We start from the raw sequence: 19,239 nt of genomic DNA, 5'->3' as shown, positions 1-19,239 counted from the left end.
ATTCTGATCTCTGAACAGTATTATCTCAAATAAAGCATGATTCCCATGTACATATATGCACTGGTTGTAGTACAGATACATATAGTTTGAAGAAAGAAGGACCATAATAGCCACTTTTCATTAGCATACTTGGACTACAGTCCTTCCATACCTTTCTTAATCCAGTCAGTGCAATATGCTTAAAGAAAATGTTATGTGAAAACTAAACAAACAAGCTTAATAGAAATATCCAACAAAGTATTAAATACTATGAAAAATATTTTGTTCTTACCATTAAAAAGGAGTAGCCCAGCCACAGACTTCTCCAGCCCCTTGGGCAAGGTGGGATGTTATGATCTTGACTATGAACAGCAACAGCTGGAGAGGGGGCCTCACATACACTGCATCTACTTATATAAGGCAATATTGCTCCTTCATTAACTTCCGTTGGAGGAATAGCAGCCACAGTTGATAACCAGAAGGTTTTGTCATTTCTAGTGGCATAATTACAAACTCCATTTATGTTGCAATATGTGAATGGCATCGTATTGAACATCCGAAGACATGAACCAGCACGACCTGTAGGCAAAACAAAAGAGCTAGGAACAGCTTTTCTGAAAAATGACTGAGAAACAGAGAAGAACAGATGTTAACAGAAGAGCTGCCTTCTGAATTTCAAACAAGGCCAATAATAACAAAGATGGCATCATTATCAATGTATAGGAGTTGCCTTTCTTCACCATTTTACCATTGTGTTTATTATCTGATTTGATTTAATTTGACTTGATTTGTTGAATAGGTAAGTGGGCTGATCCTTGGACCCTCCTCAGCTGCACACATAAACAAACAAATAAATATATTGATTCTTTATTCCAAAATTGCATCTAAATATGAAAGTTAGTGGGTGGACTGGTAAAAAAAAGAAAGGCAGTGAATATTTTACAATTTTTTAAAGGAATAAGTTATTTATTGACATTACTGACAAAAAGGATTAGCCAGTGATTGCTATTATTTGCTCACAGGGTGAAGAACCAAGTAAGCTACATGATGCCCTATAGGGTAATTAAACATTGCCCAACAGGGTTTGTGGCTTAAATGGACTACTAGTTATTTTCATTTCCTTATTTTTAATTATTTACTTAACTTAGACACTGTAACAATCTGAGAAAACCTAACAATACCCAGGAGTTCATGTCGCATAGTGATCAGACCGACATCAAAGTGTGAATGCATGTAAGCACATTGATGATACAAATGGAAGTGATGCCATTAATGTTTGTGGACAGTGACAGGTAGGGTGATTACTAATTGGGGGGGTTGGGTTCAGATGTAATGAATAGTTTTTGTCTGATATTCAAGCATCAGAGACAATGAAGATAGTACTCATCCAGATGACATGACACGTGTGGTTTTCTCTTTTTTAGCTTGAATTCCATAGGGGATTTCTAAATTCTAACAGTTGGGGTAATGGTGAAAATCTCAGGTACAACCTTCTTTCACCAAGACACATTAGGCATCCAGCTTTGTTGTCACTAACTGTGACCTCTTTCCGTTGGTAACGTGTTTTGCCATGCCAGCAGCATCCACATAACAGGTCTACTTTCTGCATTTATGGTTGCTTACTGGAATAATCAAAACATTAAAAAGGACTACAGATAATGAATTCAAAATCTGTTACAAGTCTATTATGTGGGGGCTACTGTCTTGTACTGTGCTTCTATTACCATGTTTACTTTTCATCCTCAGCAAATCTTCATACTTTTTATCCTGAATGGAGCTCTTTCCGTTGTATAAGGAATAATTAGTTGGTGCTTCCTTTCTGTTCTTCAGCTGCACTGCTCCATTAGCCATTGTTTCTAGTTTTTGCATGTATGTGTACATACCAATATGTGAATACATAGCAAAACAGCTGTTTTTCTTAATGTTATTTATGTATTTATTTACAGATTTAATTTTAGCATTTGCAAAATATGTAGCACCCACTAGTAACAAGTGAATATTTTAATGTGCGACCTGGGATTAATTCTGGTTAGTGAGTTGATAAGAACAAATTAATGTGCAAACTCAGGCTGAACAATAGAGTAAAACATACAAGTTTTATATATTCAGTTGAATAAGTAGGTGGCATGTTTTTTAATTGATAAGACTTTTAGTGAATGGCACTATGTAGCATCAGATACATCAAGTAACAGTTTACATACCAGTTTAAACAAATGACTTATTTTTAAAACTGTTTTATGAATATTGTAATTAAATTTATCTAGTGCTGGAATGTCAGTGTTATCTTTTGTGCTGAACTGTACTGGGATTTGATAGACTTATAATTTTCAGTTCATCAAATCTCAAGGGAGTGGAATGGAGATTCAGTATAACTGATCTTTATGCTTCTTCCATGGCTGTGTGGCTATAGAGTTAGAGGGTATGGATGTAACAACCCCCCCCAGATGTGGAAGAAAGTACAGCTTTGAAATTAAACGTACCATAATAGTAGATGTTCAAATGATTGCTGTTTCAGTAGCCTTGCTCTATGAGTTATAGCCTGATAAGAATATAACAGCCAGACAGCTTCCACATCTTCAGTGTACCTTCTATCAGTGGCGGCTGGTGACTTCAAATCAAAGGGGGGCTGCAGGAGACAGCTGAATGGGTGGGGTCAATGGGAAGGGGTGTGGCCAACCAGAAAGGGGAGGAGCTATGCTCAAAACTACAAAAACTAACTTTAATTAAATACGCTGCCCTGGGTGGCAAACCATCATTATGAGAGTCCAATCAAGACAAAAATAAGTGTAGAAGAATAAAAATATTTCAAAGCATTGGCTGCATGACAGCTTACTTAATATTTAGATGGAAACAAAAGGTTGTGAGGCATGAAAAAATAAATTACTTTTTAAATGCATTACTGGAATGCCAGTCAAAATCAAGTACAAGCAAAACCAGAAGCACTCAACTCAAACCACTTCTCCTTGCACTGCAGTTCTAATTATAATTTATATTCAGCTTTATTAAAGTTCCAAGTAACATGCTGAAAGTAGAAATCTCTGTGATGCCCCACTTGTAAAATGTTTCTTATCCAAAAAGACCTGCTGCCTGACAACTATCTACTTGTTTCATGGGGAAAACATGTAAGTAAAATGAAAAGCAAACAAGAAACAAGCTCAAGATACATTGCTTAAAGGATTACTGTACAGGTTATGGACCACACATGACTGGCATTCTGTTTAGTTTATGGGTAAAGTCTGTAGAGATGACTGGAAGTCGCCAACAAGTGTAATGAGCTTTTAAAATAATGGAATCCTGTCCTTAATACCCAAGGCTTATACATTATCTAGTCAAGTATTCTCTGCATGGCAACAACAGAAAGGCTTTCAATGTTGGCAATTAACAGTATGCTTATTAAAAGCTTATTTGCATCTTACGATCTCAGACAAGCTTACATTATGGTCATTAAAGCATTGCTACTTAAACACAGAGCAACAGGCACTTTGAGTAATAAGCATAAATCAATAGTACAAAAATATGACAGAAACCAGACCTTTCTGCAAAATCAAGGACAGATGAAAGCCACTGTAGTACTTGTGTCTACCTTGGATGGGGGACACACTGCACATTTACACTGCATAACTACTCCTTGCCTTGCTTGGACACATCCAGAGTCAGTACATGGTGGAGTGGGGTGCAACAAGTATGTCACAATTTGAAATGTTTCTGGCTGACTGTGATGGCCCTGACATGTGTCATACCTCTCAACCTCAGAGCAAGAAATCTGGACAAAGCCATACACAGAAGTGGGACAAATGCCCACAAATAAGAACAATTTTTAAATATTGCTCTAATAAACTTAGAAAGATAATAGAATAGGTCTTGCATTAGTATGACTTTTCTGAAGGTTATAAAATCTGAAACTCAAATGTCTGTCATTATTTTCTAACTTCAGTCTTTAGTGATTTGTCACTAATTTGCCAAAAAACACAATTTTATGAAAAATGGACCAAATGTGATGCAAAAATATAAAATAGCCACACAATACAGCTGGGAACCTGTCAAAGAAGGGACACTTTAATATTAGTGCTGCTAACTTGAGCAGCTGACAAAATAAAAGAATCTACATGCATTTCAAGTAATCTATAACTTTGATTATTACAGTTATTTCTTAACTGTAAATTCTCCATGTTTTCTTCCAAAATTGCTATTTTGCGGAGGGATTATTAGGGGGAAAAGCAACATTTTAAGCCAAAATCGGAGACAGTTGAGAGGTTGGCTATGCCTAATTCTATAAAGCAATTTATTTGCATGTACCTCTCAACCTGTTAATGCAGTAAATCTGAACAAGGCCAAATGTACTGGGGCAACATATAAACAGTACTAAAAATTGCTTTTGTAGAAATTGAGACAGTTGATAGAATAACAGTTCTTACTTTTGCATGCATTTTTCTGAAGGTTATGAAGTCTGAAACTCAGTGTATCATTATTTAGTGACTTAATTTCTAAATGATTTGCCAGAAAACTACAAATTGTATGAAGAACAAACCAAAAATAAGAAGCAAAAATCTATTCATTCTTTGAAAATCTGGACAGTTGGGAGGTATAGTTCAGCTGGGCCTGTCTGAGTTTGCTGCCCTTCCCCCCTGACAAAATCACGGTTGAATGGAGCCTCTGCAGCCATTTCAATGAACCATTACTTGGCTATTTCACTCCATTTACCATAAACACTAATGTGCATACTGCTTTACTTGTATGAGGAGTTGGACTTCTTTTGTAAGTTTTATTTTGTATTTTACAGCACAAATACTAAGTCATCTACTAAACAAAGCAATGCAGTCTCACAATAAAAACTTAGCATTAAAACTTCTCTGCCCTTGAAACTCACATTCATTGAAACAGCATTGAAACCCACATTCAAAGAAAATACATTTTGCCAGTGGCAGATAAAGATTAATTTTGGGCTGTTTTCAAATCATAGGCCCCTTGCATATGAAACATACATGTGCTCTTTGATACACCTTCCTCATTGTACTAAATTATATTCCTTGTACAATATATTACAGTTGTTAGAGGCGTTTTAAATTTGTTTTGAACATTTTTCCAGTAAGCAATGAAACAAAATGCATGCACCCATAATGACAAAACTGCCCAGTTCAGAACATTTATCATAAAAGTCTACTCAGACTTCCGCAGTCCACCATTATCAGTAAATATGCACAATTCTACAGTCCACCGTTATCAGTAAATATGCACAATTCTACAGTCCACCATTATCAGTAAATATGCACAATTCTACAGTCCACCATTATCAGTAAATATGCACAATTCTACAGTCCATTATCAGTAAATATGCACTCTCTGAAGAAGTAAAAGTCATCTAAATAATTCCACATTAAAGAAATCTGTAACTAATGAAGAGGTTGCTGCTAGCAAACACCTTTATATTTCATGGTTTCATTGAAAAATAAAGTGCCTGTTGCCCCTCAGGAATAAATTGGCTATATTACATTAAAAATGATAAGCTAGTAATATTGCAAGAGATGGATGGCAAACTGATAACGGACTCATAGTTAGTATTTTCACCAAGGAGAACATTCTCAATACAGCAGCATCCACCCCTTGTGGGAGTAGAACCCACAGCCTTCTGCATCAAAGGTAAGTACACAACTTGTTGTGCTATTAACAAGGTAAACCAACTTCACTTAAGCAGCACTAAACTTCTGTTCCCCTGCAGTTCTCAGCTCCTTGTAAAATCTACTCAATACTCAACCCAGCACAAGAAAACTGGAAAAAGCCAAAATGTATTGGGGGTCAAAAGCCCAAAACCAGGGACACAAACATTGCTTGTATAATCTTGGAAAGTTGCTAGAACCATACATTTTACTGCCAAGCTCCCTGTGCAAAACAGAGCAACATACCACTACGCCAAATCAGCTGCTTTGTAAAAGAGGAAACTGAAACTTAAATGGCTATCATTTAGTGAATTCAGTTCTCACCATAGCTGTCAACCTCTTAGTACAAAACACCTGGACAAACCCAGTAATGAGGGAATACAGCCCTCAAACATTCAGTGAATTCAATTCTTGCCATAGCTGTCAACCTTAGCACAAAAAACCTGGACGAAGCCAATAATGAGGGAATACAGTCCCAAAAATAGGGACACATTTCAAATATTCATCTTATAAACTTAGAAAATTGCTAGAATAAAAGGTTGTGTTACTATGTATTTTCTGAAGAACATGAAGTCTGAAATTCAAATGCCTGTCAATTTTACTGCTGACAGAATAAAAATTTTCAGCAGAGACACAGGGAGAAATACTGCAGACACGTCTTTGTAAAATGACAGGGCGCCAGAGCAAATCCACACAAACACAGGGAGGAGATGCAGACTCCACACAGAAGGCACCCCAGCCAGGAATCAAACCAGAAAACCTATAGCTGTGAGGCAACAATACTACCACTGCACCATCAAATATGCAAGGACGTAAACATTCAGATTCCTGAAGTCTGAAATTCAAATGCCTGTCAATTTTATTTAACATTTGTTAATCAGGACAGTCTGACTTGGAACAAAAAAAAAAAAAAAAAGAAAATCAGCAGAGGCCCAGGAAGAAATAATGCAGACATGTCTTTGTAACATGGGAGGACACAAAAGCAAACCCACACAAACACAGGGAGAAGATAAAGACCCCACAAAGAAGGCACCCCAGCCAAGAAGCAAACCTGAAAACCTGTAGCTGTGAGGCAACAATGCTACAACTGCCCCATCAAATATCAAGCATTGCAGCATTTACAAACCACAGATATTATGAGGAACAGATCAGATCAAACATGAGGCAAAAATCTGCAGTTTTTTTTTCCACAAATGGTGGTGGGTAGGGAATTAAGGTCTTTAACACCTGCATACAAGGTACAGGGTTCAAGCCTGAAGTATTTCCTCACACACAAACACCTGTAGTAGCAAACCTCAAAAACTAAATATACTGCACTGGGTGCCAAACAGTTGTCATGAGAGTCCAATCAAGACAAAATGAAGTGTAGAAGAATAAAAATATTTCAATGCATTGGCTGCATGACAGCTTAATATCTAGATGGAAACAAAAAAAGTTGTGAGGCATGAAAAAATGCTTTTTTTAATACATTAATGGAATGCCAGTCAAAATCAAGTATAAGAAAAACAAGCAGCACTCAACTCAAACCACTTCTTGCACTGCAGTTCTAATAATTTATATTCAGCTTTATTAAAGTAACAAGTAACATGCTGAAAGTAGAAATCTCTGATGCCCCCACTTGTAAAAATGTTTCTTATCCAAAAAAAGACCTGCTGCCTGACATCTACTTGTTTCATGGGGAAAACATGATCAAAGTAAAAAATGAAAAGCAAACAAGATACATTGCTTAAAAGGATTACTGTACAGGTTATAGACCACGCAATTGGCATTCGGTTTATGGTTAAAGCTCATGGAGATGACTGTCTGTAAGTCTCCAAGTGTAATGAGACTCTTAAAATAATGTAATTCTGTCCTTTATTACAAATACTGGCATATGCATTTCAATACCCAAGGCTTATACATTATCTAGTTAAGTATTCTCTACATGGCAACAGAAAGGCTTTCATTGTTGGCAATTCTTTAACAGTATGCTTATTAAAGCTTACTTGCATCTTGCAATCTCAGCCAAGCTTACCTGATGGTCATTAAAGTATTGCTACTTAAACACAGAACAACAGGCACTTTGAGTAATAAGCATAAATCAACAGTACAAAAATATGACAGAAACCAGACCATTCTGCAAAAATCAAGGACAGATGAAAAGCCACTCTAGTACTTGTGTCTACCTTGGATGGGTGGGATTCTCTGCACATTTACACTGCATAACTACTCCTTGCCTTGCTTGACACATCCAGAGTCACTACATGGGGAGTGGGGTGTAACAAGTATGTCACAGTTTGAAATGTCTCTGGCTGACTTGTGATGGCCCTGACACATTTGTCATATCTCTCAACCTCAGAGCAAGAAATCTGGACAAAGCCATACAAAGAAATGGGACAAAGGCCCAAAAATAAGGACAAATTTAAAATATTGCTCTTATAACCTTAGAAAGCTAATAGAGGTCTTGCATTAGTATGAATTTTCTGAATGGTATGAAATCTGAAACTCAAATGTCTGTCATTATTTTCTAACTTCAGTCTTTAATTATTTGTCACTAATTTGCCAAAACCACAATTTTATGAAAAATGGACCAACAAATGTGATGTAAAAATATAAAATAGCAACACAATACAGCTGGGAACCTGCCAAAGAAGGGACACTTTAATATTAGTACTGCTAACTTGAGCAGCTGACAAAATAAAATAATCTACATGCATTTCTGAAATAAAAGTAATCTGATTATTACAGTTATTTCTTAATTATAAACCCTCCATGTTTTCTTCCAAAATTGCTATTTTGCAGAGGGATCATTAGGGGAAGAGCAACATTTTGAGTCAAAATCAGGGACAGTTCAGAGGTTTGGCTATGCCTAATTCTATAAAGCAATTTATTTGCATGTACCTCTCAACCTGTTAATGCAATAAATCTGGACAAGGCCAGATATATTGGGGGAACATATAAACAGTACTAAAAATTGCTCTTGTATAAACTGGGACATAAATCTGGACAAGGCCAAATATATTGGGGGGAACATATAAACAGTACTAAAAAATGCTCTTCTATAAACTGGGACAGTTGAGAGAACAGGTCTTACTTTAGCATGGATTTTTCTGAAGGTTATGAAGTCGGAAACTAGGTGTGTCATTATTTAGTGACTTAATTCCTAAATGATTTGCCAGAAAACCACAATTTTTATGAGGAACAAATCAAAAATAAGAAGCAAAAATCTATTCATTCTTTGAAAATCTGGACAGTTGGGAGGTATGGTTCAGCTGGGGCTGTCTAAGTTTGCCGCCCTTCCCCTCACAAAACCCTGGTCGAATGGAGCCTCCTGCAGCCATTCCAATGATCCATTACTTTGCTATTTCACTCCATTTACCATAAACACTAATGTGCATACTGATTTACTTCTATGATGATTTGAACTTCATTTGAAAGTTTTATTTTTGCATTTTACAGCACAAACACAAAGACATCTGCTAAACAAACTTGGCATTAAACCTTCTCTGCCCTTGAAACTCACATTCACTGAAACAACATTAAAATCCACATTCAAAGAAAATACATTTTACTCGTGGCAGATAAAAATTAATTCTGGGCTGTTTTCAAATCATAGGCCCCTTGCATATGAAACACATGTGTTCTTTGATACACCTTCCTATTGCTTTGAACATTTTTCCAGTAAACAATGAAACAACACTGTCCAATTCAGAACATTTCCATCATAAAAGTCTACTCAAACTTCTACAGTCCACTATTATCAGTAAATATGCACAATTCTACAGTCCACCATTATCAGTAAATATGCACAATCTCTGAAGTAGTAAAAAAGTCATCTAAATAATTCCACGTTAAATAAATCTGTAATGAAGAGGTTGGTGCTAGCAATCACCTTTATATTTCATGGTTTCATCGAACAATAAAGTGTCTGATGCCCCTGTGGAATAAATTGCCTAAATTACATTAAAAATAAGCTAGTAATATTGCAATAGGAAATGGATTTCAAACTGATAACAGGCTCATAATTAGTATCTTAACTTTCAGTACGGCAGCATTCACCCCTTATGGGAGTAGAACCAACAACCTTCTGCATCAAACGCAAGCACACAGCCTGTTGTGCTATTAGCACTAAACTTCTCTTCCCCTGTAGCTCTCAGCTCCTTGTAAAATCTACTCAATACTCAACTGCATCTCAACCGCAGCACAAGAAGTCTGGAAAAGCCAAATTTATCGGGGTGGGTCAAAGGGCAAAACCAGGGACACATTAAACATTGCTTGTATAATCTTGAAAGCTGCTAGAATAAAATGCTGTGTTACCAGTACCACCATACATTTTACTGCCAAAGTCCCTGTGCAAAAAAAGAGTCAGAACATACCACTATGCCAAATCACCTGCTTTGTGAAAGAAAAATGCTGTGTTACCACCGTACATTTTACAGACAAGGTCCCTGTGCAAAACAGTCAAGAGCAACATACCACTACGCCAAATCAGCTGTTTTGTGAACGAGAGGAAGACTGAAACTTAAATGGCTATCATTTAATGAATTCAGTTCTCACCATAGCTGTCAACCTCTTAGCACAAAACACCTGGACAAACCCAGTAATGAGGGAATGCAGCCCTCAAACATATTCAGTGAATTCAGTTCTTGCCATAGCTGTCAACCTTAGCACAAAAACCTGGACAAAGCCACTAACAGGGTATTACAGTCCCAAAAATAAGGAAACATTTCAAATAGTCACCTTATAAACTTAAAAAATTGCTATAATAAAAGGTTTTGTTACTATATATTTATTGCTAGAATAAAAAGTTGTTTTACTATGTATTTTCTGAAGACTATGAAGTCTGAAATTCAAATGCCTGTCAATTTTACTTGTGATGGAACAAAAACAATTTTCAGCAGAGGCCAGGGAGAAATACTGTAGACACGTCTTTGTAAAATGGCAGGACACCAGAGCAAATCCACACAAACACAGAGATAAGATACAGACTCCACAAAGAAGGCACCCCAGCCAAGAATCAAACCACAAATCCTATAGCTGTGACTCTGAGGCAACAACACTGCCACTGCACCATCAAATATGTAAGAAATCAAACATTCAGAAACCTGAAGTCTGAAATTCAAATGCCTGTCAATTTTATTTAACATTTGTTAATCAGGACAGTCTGACTTGGAACAAAAAAACAATTTTCAGCAGAGGCTCAGGAAAAAAATAATGCAGACATGTCTTTGTAACATGGGAGGACACAAACGCAAACCCACACAAACACAGAAAGAAGATACAGACCCCACAAAGAAGGAACCCCAGCCAAGAATCAAACCTGAGAACCTGCAGCTGTGAGGCAACAATGCTACCAGTGCACCATCAAATAAAAGCAAACCCCACACAAACACAGGGAGAAGATACAGACCCCACAAAGAAGGAACCTCAGCCAAAAATCAAACCTGAGAACCTGCAGCTGTGAGGCAACAATGCTACTACTTCACCATCAAATATCAAGCATTGCAACATTTACAAACCACAGATATTATGAGGAACAGATCAGATAAAATATGAGGCAAAAATCCACAATTTTTTTACAAATGGTGGTGGGTAGGGAACTCAAGTCTTTAACACCTGCATACAGGGTACAGGGTTCAGGCCCAAGGTATTCCCTACCACACCACCATGAGCACCTGGGGCATGCGCACGCACACACACACATACACATACTTCCTACCTGTCTCTGAGTTGACAGAATTTTCTTGATATTTTTTTCTTACTTTTGGTCCCTGCACTCATATAGCACAGATCCTGATAGTCAATCAGTAATGCCAAACATAGCAGCTTAATTTTTCTTAATGTTTCTAAAGTGCTTTGTGATGCTGAACCTGTTGATGTATACATGTTTGGTTAGCCCGTGTAAAAGTTCCCTCCTTCTCCATAGTGATGTTTAGTGTTTCTCCCAGCTTTGTTCCAAAGCCCCACCACCACATGGACATATCCCAATCCCTCTAAACTGTCCCTGATTTAATGGAGCTATTGCTGTTGGCTCTTATAAGTTTCCTGTTCCTCATAACTCTTGGAACATTGGAATAATTACATAATGCCAGACATTACAGTTTCATATTTCTTCCCTTTGTCCATAAACTCCTTTCCCCATTTTTGATTCATCAAAAGTGACCATCACTGAGTCAATGTTCACACCACTGTGTGCCTAGCCTTATCACAATTCTTCTTCTATACTGTACACATGCACACACATTCAAACTGATTGCCAATTTCAAGTAGCCAATCTACCTACAGCATGTCTTTGGGATGTTTGATGAAACAAGAATACATGAAGAAAACCTACAAGATCACTGGACAGTCATACTCCACATAAAAGGCACCTCAGCCAAGAATCAAATCTGGGAACCTGTTGCTGTGAGGTGAGAGCACTACCCACTCTACTACTGTGCCATATTTCTTATCACATAAAAATAATGTGCTGTACTATCTACTCAGTTTGCAAAATAGGGTTAAGGCTCCTACTTGACAAGTTACTCACTGTGTCACAGTACCAAGGTTTGAAAATTTCCCTTGTATTTTTTTTTCTTTCTTTCTTTTCAAACACTTTAGGAAAACATGTATCAATATCCCTGATATCTAGTGTTGGTGCTGAGAACTAAAATGTTGTGCTGAGGAGACAGGGCTTGAATATTCATAAGTGCCTTTATGGCACAATACTAACAGTTATCCCTGATGTCTAGTGTTCCCCTTCACCTACATCCTTCTTACAGCAAAATGTTTTTGCATTTCTTTTAAGTGCTTTACAGGCATGTTATACATGTGGTCAAATGTTTCCCCCCACCAAGATACTTCAGGAAAGCCTTCCACACATACACACATTCACAAATTCAAGCACAGATACACACACACACACACACACACACACACACACACACACACACACACACACACACACACACACACACACACACACACACAAACACAGTTTCGCCATATATTCAACACTTACCTGTTCTCCATTCTACCCAATGTTAGATCCAACCCCTTCCAGTGCGACTCGCGAGAGTAGATCGCATCCAAACCCTTTCCCGACGAGACTGCAGCTCCTATTCCTGCTGCTCCTGTTGCAGTCCGCCGCTGTATAATCCCAGCGTGTCGCGCATGTTAAAGTGCACAGACACCTCTTCGCTTTCCTATCAGTCCTGCCGGACTGCGTGACATCGCATACAGTAGACCAGTAGTCTGGTCTACTGCGCGTGAAATTTAAAACTTTTTTTTTTCATTTTTTTGCGTTCTTTTAGTTTTGAGGGGGCTGCAGTCCGGCAGTCCAATAGCACGGGCCGCCCCTGCCTTCTATGCATCCAAACTGTTAGACAGCTAGAGAAGAACTGACTGAAAAAACAGGTTTGGGCACCAAGCCATTCAGAGATTTTATAACAACAGAAAGATGGCAGCTTAAGTCCTAACAAAGAAAAGGCTAGGAAAATAAAATAAACTTCCTAGTTTAAAGCAGCAGAAAACATCCCTACACTACCAGGCTATAACTCATTCCATACCTTTAGGCCTCAGAACATGGACCGAAGCTCAAAAGTGATGGTGTCTCCATATTCATAAAGGATATACACACCTCCAGACTAGTAGCCCAGCATAATGCATCTGAGATACTTCAGGTACAACTAACAATGGGTAAGATGGCGATCCAGGTCATAACTTGCTATAGGTCCCCAACCATGTCCCTAGATTCTCACTCCATGTTCCTAAGCACCCTGGAATCTATCAAGGTCTAACCCAACACTCTCATACTAGGAGACTTCAACTAGCCCTCCATCAAATCGGAAAACTACTTATACACCAATACACTGGCCCAATGCTTCATGGACTTCATCAGATCCAATGCCCTGGACCAGCTCATTCTTACCCCCACTAGAGGAAGCAGCATCCTTGACCTAGTTATTACTAACATGGGCAACCGTTGCTCTACACCAATAGTCAATTCCTCATTGGTTAGATCTGACCACAAACTAATCACTATGGAAATCCACATCTCACCCACACTCCCTCCAAAGGTAAGCACCATGAAAAACTTCTCCAAAGCTGACTTTGGACTCCTAAAAATAGAGGTGGCTAAATTCACAGCACCCATGTCAATGGAAAATAGATGCATGACTGCTGAATCATACACCAATGCAGTGTACAAACATGTACATAAGTGCATGGGACTAGCTATACCCAACAGAACCAAGACACTCTCCTCCAAAAAAAGGAAGCCAATCTGGTGGTCCCCTGCCATTAATAAACCCTCCAACAGAAGTAAGAAACTGTTGCAGATAAAGGTGAAGCCACAAGACTGGAAAAACTCCCTTATTAGCCTCAACAAAAAGTTGAGCTCCCTCATCAAAACCTCTAAACCCAGCTATGAAGGCAGAATTGCAGCAGATCAACAGAATCTCCATGGCAATATCCAGGTTTGCTCTGAGTTACTGCACAATGGTGTCTCCTATACTGAGCCAACAGATATTGCCAACATACTGGCCGACAGATTCGGTGCCAACTTTACCCCTCTCCCCCCCTTAAAGGAGCAATCACAATACCGAAGGAATGTCAGGCACCCACCATTACTGCAGCACAGGTTAAATCTGCATTGTCCAAGACCAAGAATACAGCTTCCATGGGACACAACAATATCCCTGGATGTGTTCTACATGAACTACAAAGTGAACTGACACCACATCTGTGTGTTCTGTTCAATCACAGTCTCACCAAAGGCTTTGTTCCTACTGAATGGTGCACTGTTACAGTCATCCCTCTCCATAAATGGGGAGCAACTACAGACCCTGGGAATTATTGCCCCATTAGCCTGATGACTCCAATATGTAAGGCTATGGAGCACATCATCATGGACATAATTAACAAAGATATAGGAAATCTCCAAACTCTAGATCCCACACAATTTGGTTTTGTGAAAGGTAGATCATGCCTGCTCAACCTGGTTGACTTCTTTGAGTCAGTCACCAGAGCTGTGGATAATGGTAAGGCAGTTCATACAGCCTACCTCGATCTGGCCAAGGAATTTGATACCATTCCCCACTCAGGAATTATTGATAAACTCACCAAACTAGGCATCAACCATTATATAATTAGGTGGGTTGCAAACTGGCTCTCAGATAGAACCCACAGTATGAAAGTAGCAGACTCAAGTCAGACTGCTGACCAGTCATGAGTGGAGTCCCACAGGAATCAGTCCTGGGTCTTCTCCTGTTTGGCATCTACTTCTCAGAAGTCCAGGCCAACATGGAGGTACTCTGGCTGACCACGTTTAGAGGCAACTGCAAGCTGGGAGCCATTATTAACTCCCCAAGTGATGTAGACATCCTACAGAATGGCCTTACTGAGACCAGTGACTGGTGTTGAAACCATGGCCTTAAGCTTAATGCCAAAAAATGTGTCATCATCCCCTTTGGGGAAAACTCAGTTCCCACTAATTACCACATCAATGTAAGCCCACTGAACACTGAAGGCATTATAAGAGATCTGGGGACACAGGTTGACAGCAACCTCTCCTTCGACCACCACATTGCCACTGTAGTCAGAAAGTCCTTCTATGTGGCACATCTCATTACCAAGGATTTTGAATCCAGGAAGGAAGAAGTCATCATCTCTCTCTACTCTTCCCTCATTAGGCCAATCATAGAGTATAATGCCCCATTTGGCATGCACATCACTAGACACAAGCAACAGCTTGAAAGGCCACAAAAGTACCTCACAAAGAGGATCATAGGCCTTAAACACATCCTACATGGATAGACTCAAAAAACTCAAGCTATTCTCTGTCTCATATCATCTAATAAGAGGCAATCTCTGCTTGACTTACAAAGCCATGTCTGACCCAGCCCTGTTAGAAATGCTACATCTAAAGAAATCCCAATCCCTCTGCACCACATGCTCCAGAGACTTCAACCTCATTACCACAATCAACAGAACATGCTGGTGGGACAGCTTCATAACCCAGAGACTGCCCATGCCCTGGAATAGACTTCCCATACATGCCAAGCAGAGCACCTCACTGTTCCTCTTCAAGAGAAATCTTGACGAGTGGATGGGTAATAGAAAGTTCACCCCAGGGATCACTCCAGTGGCTCTACTTTATAGAGGCACTGGGAACTAACATCCAATGGCATGATGCCAGGGCACTTCTATGGGCTAGGCTTGTAAAGGCTCCAGGGCCATTAGCCTAGTACACAGCTATGCACCTCTGAAACTATGAAAACATACAAGAATTAGAAAGATGAAGGAAGGGAAACCCTACTGCAGCAGTAATCATTCAAAAATCTTTTGTTATGGTTAGCTTACTTACACAACTACATTAGGATCACTGCTGCAATAGCCTTAAGTACATGGTAGCTTAGTCTGACTGACAGGATGAAAGATGAGGATCCAGGAGCCCCTGGAGAACAGTCCTAACAAAAGCCTGTCCTGGATGTGGAGAAATAAACTTGTTTATAGTGCTTTGAAAAGGTGTGCACAGTGGACCAAGCTGCTGCTTCTATAATGCATCTACATTTCAACCCTTTCCAAAAAGACAATGAGGAATTCAAGAGCCTGGTAGTATGAGCCTCAACCCTGCCCAGAAATGCCTTGTGATGGTTTAACAAGAAGTAATTGCATAAGGCAACCACTTGGAAATAGTCTGTTTTGACATGTGCTGTCCTTGTTTTTACTTTCACAAGACGTGAGCAAATGATCTGAGATCCTGAAAGAATTTGCTCTGTCAAGGTAGTAACTGAGGTGTCTGTGGGCATCCAAGACATGCAGTATCTTTTCTCCCTTATTTTTATGTTCTGGAAAGGAGGCAAGTAGATACATTGGCACAAAGTAAACTTGGATACCACTTTTGGTATAAACAAAGGATTAATTCTTCAGGAAACCCAATCTTTTTGGAAAATGAGACTGGACTGAGCCACTGTAAAAACTTGGAACTCAGATACTTTTTTTGCAGAGATTAGAGTAATGAGTAACTTTTTTTTTTCAAAGTCAAAGACCTGAACTCATCCTGATGAGCTGGTTCAAATGGAGCAAGAGTTTATCTTTAACACAAAACTAAAATCCCAAGCAGGAGGCGCCTGTTTTCTAGGTGGCTTGGTAACCAACACCCCTTTTAAAAACCTTCTTCATTAGATTGCATTAGGGGGGGGATCCATGGACAGACATTCTAAAAAGGCTGACAAAAGAACCTTGATGGTGTAGTAAGACATGCCAGAGGATAATACCCGACACAAATAATGTAGAACCAGGAAAACACTAACTTTGAATGGGTTCTGGTTCTTCAAAACCTTTTCCATTTACTTATATATGATTTTCTAGTAGCAGGTTTTCTTGCTTCCTATAATACTGGCTGCACATCCTCAGGAAAAAAGTGTTAAAAGTATTAAGATTCTATCATTCAGGCAGTCAGTTGCAGTTTTTTGTGTTCAAGATATATCAAACATCACTTGTCTTGTATGAGTAGGTCTAGTTTGAGAGGAAGGTTGAAGTAATTGTCCATAGCCATTTCCAAAGGAAGGGAGAACCACTGCTACATGAGACAGAACGGAGTCCCCACAATTATCTTTGTAAATCCTTCTGAATCTTCAGTTAGAGTCACCTCAATTATCTTTGTAAACTCCTTCCACACTTTGAAAGAAAGCATGTGTTGTTATCTTTGTTTAGGCAATACAGAAACAGGTTAGCCAGGTAATACTGACTTCACACAGTGTCTCAGATATGTTTCAATTTCTTTTACTTCACATGCCCGCAGAATTTTGATAGAAGGCAATGACAGGGAATGCTAGCATATATCCTTAGCTAGTAAAAGCACTCTGCAAATACTACATTAGTAGGACAAAAAGAAATGTTTCTTTGAGATATAGCCAATAAGTGCCTTGCAAATTTACTATATGGGCTTGTGCGTATGACAAACATGCACAAAAGAATCTAAACAAAAATAATATGTTCAACTTCAATACTGTGTAAACCACCAATAAACTTCTGTACCCTTGGCTTATCTCTGAAATTTCACAATAAAGAGTGGAGGTACCCAACTAATGCAGACGACTAGAAAACAATGTGCTGCAGTTTAGGGTTCCTATGCAACACTGCACTATCCAAATATGTGAATGTCAAGTAATGTTTTTAATCTGTATTTTTAGAATATAAACTTTACAGCCTAAGGATACAGATAGAATGTTAAAAACCAGAATCATTCAACAAACTGGAAATTTTAGTTGAAGATATATTTCCTGACAGTTACATGCATTACTTCCATAGTCCATCCCCTGTTTTCTGCACTTTTCCTCTACTCATAGCATTTTCAAAGCTCTCTAAATGTGAAATACTTCAGTTCCAAACATTTCATGGCTTCTTCTTAGCAACAAGTGTTCCCCAAATGTTTATGAGGGTGATATGTGAGAGGTGACATGACATCAGCAATGGAGACCCTGTTATGAGACAGTCTCATTGTTGGTAAAAGTTGGATTGCAAACAGAGTGATTGCAAACAGAGGCACTCACCAGGGGTGGGGCGAGGAGGATTTTGCTATCAGTTGTATTTCTTGAGGCAGCATGCTTTACCAATGAGCAGGCAGGCAGATGTCAGTGAGAGTGAGTCATATTGAGGGCAAATTCAGCCATTGTTGGGTGGATGGGGGGGGGGGGCACACTGTAAGGGTTGAAGAGCTGACACTCTCCTGTCTTTGTAGTTTTTCCTCTCATTCTGGAGAAGAAGAAATAATTAAAAAAATAAATAAAAAAAAATAAAAGCTTCCTGAGTTGGAACCAAATGCACTTTTGTGTTACGTAGAGAATGGAGTCCAAACTAATAAAGTGATGACAACTGCAAACTGTAGCAACAAAGGCCAATTAGTCTTCAGGGTGATATCTGAGGGAGACTGACAAGTGCAGCCTGCAGTAGGCCTGACAGGCTGGTTATAGCTTTAGCTATATGTGGTTATATCCTACCAAGGACATAACAGAAGGTCAGCTTTCAAAGCTTCAGGACACCTTCAATGTGCCCAAACTGGTTTGGATGCCAAGCCCTTCTGATCTTTCATGCCAACATAGAGAGAGAGTTGAGGGGTGGGATGAGTTCTGAGATGATAATACTCGAAACACCAAAAAATAAATGTTCACACCCTGGCATGAAGAACACACCAAAAAAACAAAGTGGATGGAGTGAAGGAGCAGCTACTGCAGCAGTAATCATTTCAACATCTACTATTATGGTGAGTTTCCTTACAAAACTGTACTATATTCATCATAGTGATCACTGCTGTAGTATCCTTAGCTATATGGGTAGATTACCATGGCTTGCTACATTTGGGATGTGGAAGGGGAAGGTTCCAGAAGCCCCTGGAGAATGGTACTAGCAAAGCCTGATCTAGACCTAGAGAGGGAATGAAGCTTGTAATGCCTCGTAAAAGTATTAATAGAGTATGAAGTTGCTGCTTCTAGAATACTTCTGAATCCAACCCTTTCCAAATAGCAATAAATGAAGCCAATACCCTGGTACAGTGGACATTAATCTTGTCTGGAATAGTTTTGTTGTTGAGAATAACAAAAGGTAACAGCCCGAGACAACAATTTGAAAACAGTCTGTTTTGACA

The 19,239-nt window shown here is 38.9% G+C and overlaps 1 protein-coding gene across 1 annotated transcript in view; it reads right to left on the bottom strand.

Annotated features, from left to right (window-relative positions):
• Positions 1-247: 247 nt before the first annotated feature.
• LOC122801189 (collagen alpha-4(IV) chain-like) overlaps positions 248-19,239 on the bottom strand; it is a 1,621,248-nt gene continuing 1,602,256 nt past the window's right edge. The window contains exon 49 of the mRNA XM_044070748.1: positions 248-558. Within this exon, the coding sequence (XP_043926683.1) occupies positions 248-558 (311 nt within the window). The remainder of the gene's footprint in view (positions 559-19,239) is intronic.

The sequence above is a fragment of the Protopterus annectens genome, chromosome 4.part1 (genome assembly GCF_019279795.1).
Source record: "Protopterus annectens isolate FY-2018-M chromosome 4.part1, PAN1.0, whole genome shotgun sequence".
In the NCBI taxonomy this organism is placed as follows: Eukaryota; Metazoa; Chordata; order Ceratodontiformes; family Protopteridae; genus Protopterus; species Protopterus annectens.
Note: the sequence above shows the minus strand (reverse complement) of the source record. Positions and strands in the feature narration are given on the sequence as shown.